The 2,841-nt window shown below is 47.1% G+C and overlaps 1 protein-coding gene across 1 annotated transcript in view; it reads left to right on the top strand.

The window, feature by feature from the left end:
• Positions 1–1,237: 1,237 nt before the first annotated feature.
• The window catches only part of Tmem42 (transmembrane protein 42), a 5,442-nt gene continuing 3,838 nt past the window's right edge, over positions 1,238–2,841 (top strand). The window contains exons 1-3 of the mRNA XM_048795374.1: positions 1,238–1,286; positions 2,436–2,543; positions 2,626–2,775. Coding sequence (XP_048651331.1) covers positions 1,238–1,286; positions 2,436–2,543; positions 2,626–2,775 — 307 coding nt within the window. The remainder of the gene's footprint in view (positions 1,287–2,435; positions 2,544–2,625; positions 2,776–2,841) is intronic.

The raw sequence follows: 2,841 nt of genomic DNA, 5'->3' as shown, positions 1-2,841 counted from the left end.
ACTAATACTGCCAAAAAGAAATCAGTGAATTTTACAGTTTTTGAGTTATACCTCTTAATAAAGCTGTAGAAAGAAGTTTAAATTTAATGTATGTTTGAAGTCTCAAGGAATAGTAGTAAATCCCTAAAAGCCAGGAATGTAAAAGGAATTTAAAAGGTAGCAACTGCCTTGGAGGGAGAAGGTAGAGTACTGACACTGGTAGTGAAGAGGCTTGGGTCCTTGTCACCTGTGTTTAGCTAGGGCTGCCATAACCAATGACAGACTGGGTGACTTAAAGCAACAGTTTATTTTCTCACAGTTCTGGGGCCAGAAGTCCAAAATCAAGGTGTGTTGGCCCGGAAGAGCATATGTCCCATGCCATTCTCTCAGTTCCTGATGTTGCCAACAATCCTTTGTGTTCCTTTGCCTGTAGAAGTGTCACTCCATTCACAGTATCACATACATCATGGGGTTCTCACTACTGCTCCCCGCCTTTTATCAAACCCAAGACCTTGTGCATGCTAGATAATCACCCTACCACCAAGCTGCACATGCCCCTGCACCGCTTTTCTTATGAGGACCCAGTCACACTGGATTAGATTATTGCGATTACATGTGCAATTACCCTATTTCCAAATAAAGTCACGCTTACATCTACCAGCAGTTAAGACCTTAACCTATCTTTTTAGGGGACACAATTTAACCCGTAACATCACTCATAGCAAGGAAAGAAGACAAGGTTGTCCTCAGGACATGGAGTTAGGACTGAGAACCCAAGGAGTACAGGGATCTGGTTTTAAGCATCCAGGTTACTATGATGCTTGGAACAGGAAGGGCCTGGCCCAGATTATGTGCTCATTTGTTTGACCGAACAGAAGAAAAGACAGGCACAGAGGAATGGACAGCATGAAAAGAAACGACACTGAGGCAAGGCTGGAGAAAAAAGGGTGGCAGAAGGCACTCATTGCCTAGGTCACCACAGCCCCCACCATCACCCCAGGGGCTTCACGCTTTAAAATTCCCTCTTTGCCCCCTTTTAGATTATGACATCTGGCTCTTCTAGGTGAGGAGGAGTTTAGGGTTTCCCAGAACTCAATGGGTCATTTTTTTGCTTATAAGCCATCTTTAAGTTTTGTTTTAATTTTTTTTTTTTAAATGGGAGATTCCCCTCGTTTTCCCAGTTGAGGCAATTCTGGCTTGCATCGTTTTTTAGTAAGTTTGTCCACAGTGTATTCAAACATCTGTAGAAAGGTCACAGATGAGTTGGTTGCACTATCCAGTGCTGCAGCAGGAACAGAAAAAGGCATGTATTTTTCTGCCCTGACAAAGTCCTGTGAGGGGACATGTATGCTGCAGGATGCCCACGTGCACTTAGAACAACAGTCACTTAAAGCTTTGCTCCTCAGTGTGGTACTTTAACCAGTAGCACTGCCACTGTCTTGGGGGAGCTCGGTAGAGCCTCAGTCCAGCTCCAGACCTCATATGAACCTTCATTTTTAAGATTCCCAGGTAATTTGTGTGTCCAGAGGAGCTCCTAAGAGCAGAAACTACTTCCCAGTAGGTTGGCTGAGGATAGCTTCAATGCAATGCCCTGCACTAGGCCTTAGACACCTGAAAACAACTGAATATGTAATTAACTATCCTCAAGGAGCTGGCAGGCTAGTACAGACAGACAACCAGAGGAACCACCACAGGACTGGTGAAAATTTCAGAGCAGGTAGCTTGAAGATGCTCAACTGCTAGTCCTAGAAAAGACATTGTTTGTTCCAAGAGAACCCCTTGTACATTATGCAGTCTTGATCAGGCAGACACCACTTGATTTCCTGAAGATTCAAAGTAAGGTAGGAGTTTTGAGGGGAACATTTTTGAGCCGGGGTTTACTTTATGTATTTTTTTCTGAGCTTCAGTTTTCTCATCTGCAAAATGGGACAGTCTGTACCTCATAGGAGTTATAGGGATCATCCATGATTTTATTTGAGCCACAAACCACCCTATGGGGGAAGCAAGGTGGCACACAAAGACTTCCATGAAAACTCCCAGAACAGGGAACAGAGTGCTGTTGAACATTATGTGTGCTGTGAAATAATTTGTGTTTTAGAAAAGTCCCAGGCTGGCGAGGTAGTTCAGCACTAGAGTGCCTGAGCATGCGAGGAGGCGAGGGATTCAATTCTCAGCACGGAAGCTGGGGGATGGGGTGGGCTGGGGATCCCATATATAAAATACTTTTAAACATTTGTACTCTATATAACTAAATATGCATAGAGGAAAAGTACTAATTTTCCCGGAGAGTGGAAATAGCATACATTCCAACAGCTCTATGATTTCAAGAAAATGCAATTTTTAAATGGCATTATAAAGACACATAATTGCATAGAAGATCAGAGGTGACGTTGATCTGAGCAGAGTGACTACGGACGACTTCTCACTGCCTACCCTCCTGTTAACTTCCCACGTAGGGCGCACCACCCTCTCCCCACCCCAGCCTCCTTTCTCAGTCCGGAGGTGTCCAGCGCCCTCTGTCGAAGCAACTCTTCATTGTACGTGTCTGGACCTAGAAAGAACAGGTGAGCGGGCAGGAGGCAGGAGGTGACTCGCGGCTCCGACGAGTCAGGACGGGGCATTAATACGCTGCGGGGGTCGGTACAGGGCAGCGCTGTGTGGCCCGGGTTGAGGCCGCAGGTTGCAAGCGGCTGTCGTTCCGCACCCACAGCCGCCACGCGGGCCCCGGACCTGGCATCTACACTGCGGGCCTTGCACCACCCTGCGTAAGACGGGAGCTGCGGACGACGGGCTCACGTAAGCACGTCACGTGGCCGCCTCCGGAGCGTGGACCGTCACGTGGGCACGTCCTCAGCGCTCGGG

Source organism: Marmota marmota, unplaced genomic scaffold, assembly GCF_001458135.2.
Source record: "Marmota marmota marmota unplaced genomic scaffold, marMar, whole genome shotgun sequence".
NCBI lineage: Eukaryota > Metazoa > Chordata > Mammalia > Rodentia > Sciuridae > Marmota > Marmota marmota.
The sequence above is the reverse complement of the archived record's forward strand: the minus strand, read 5'-3'. Positions and strand labels throughout refer to the sequence as shown.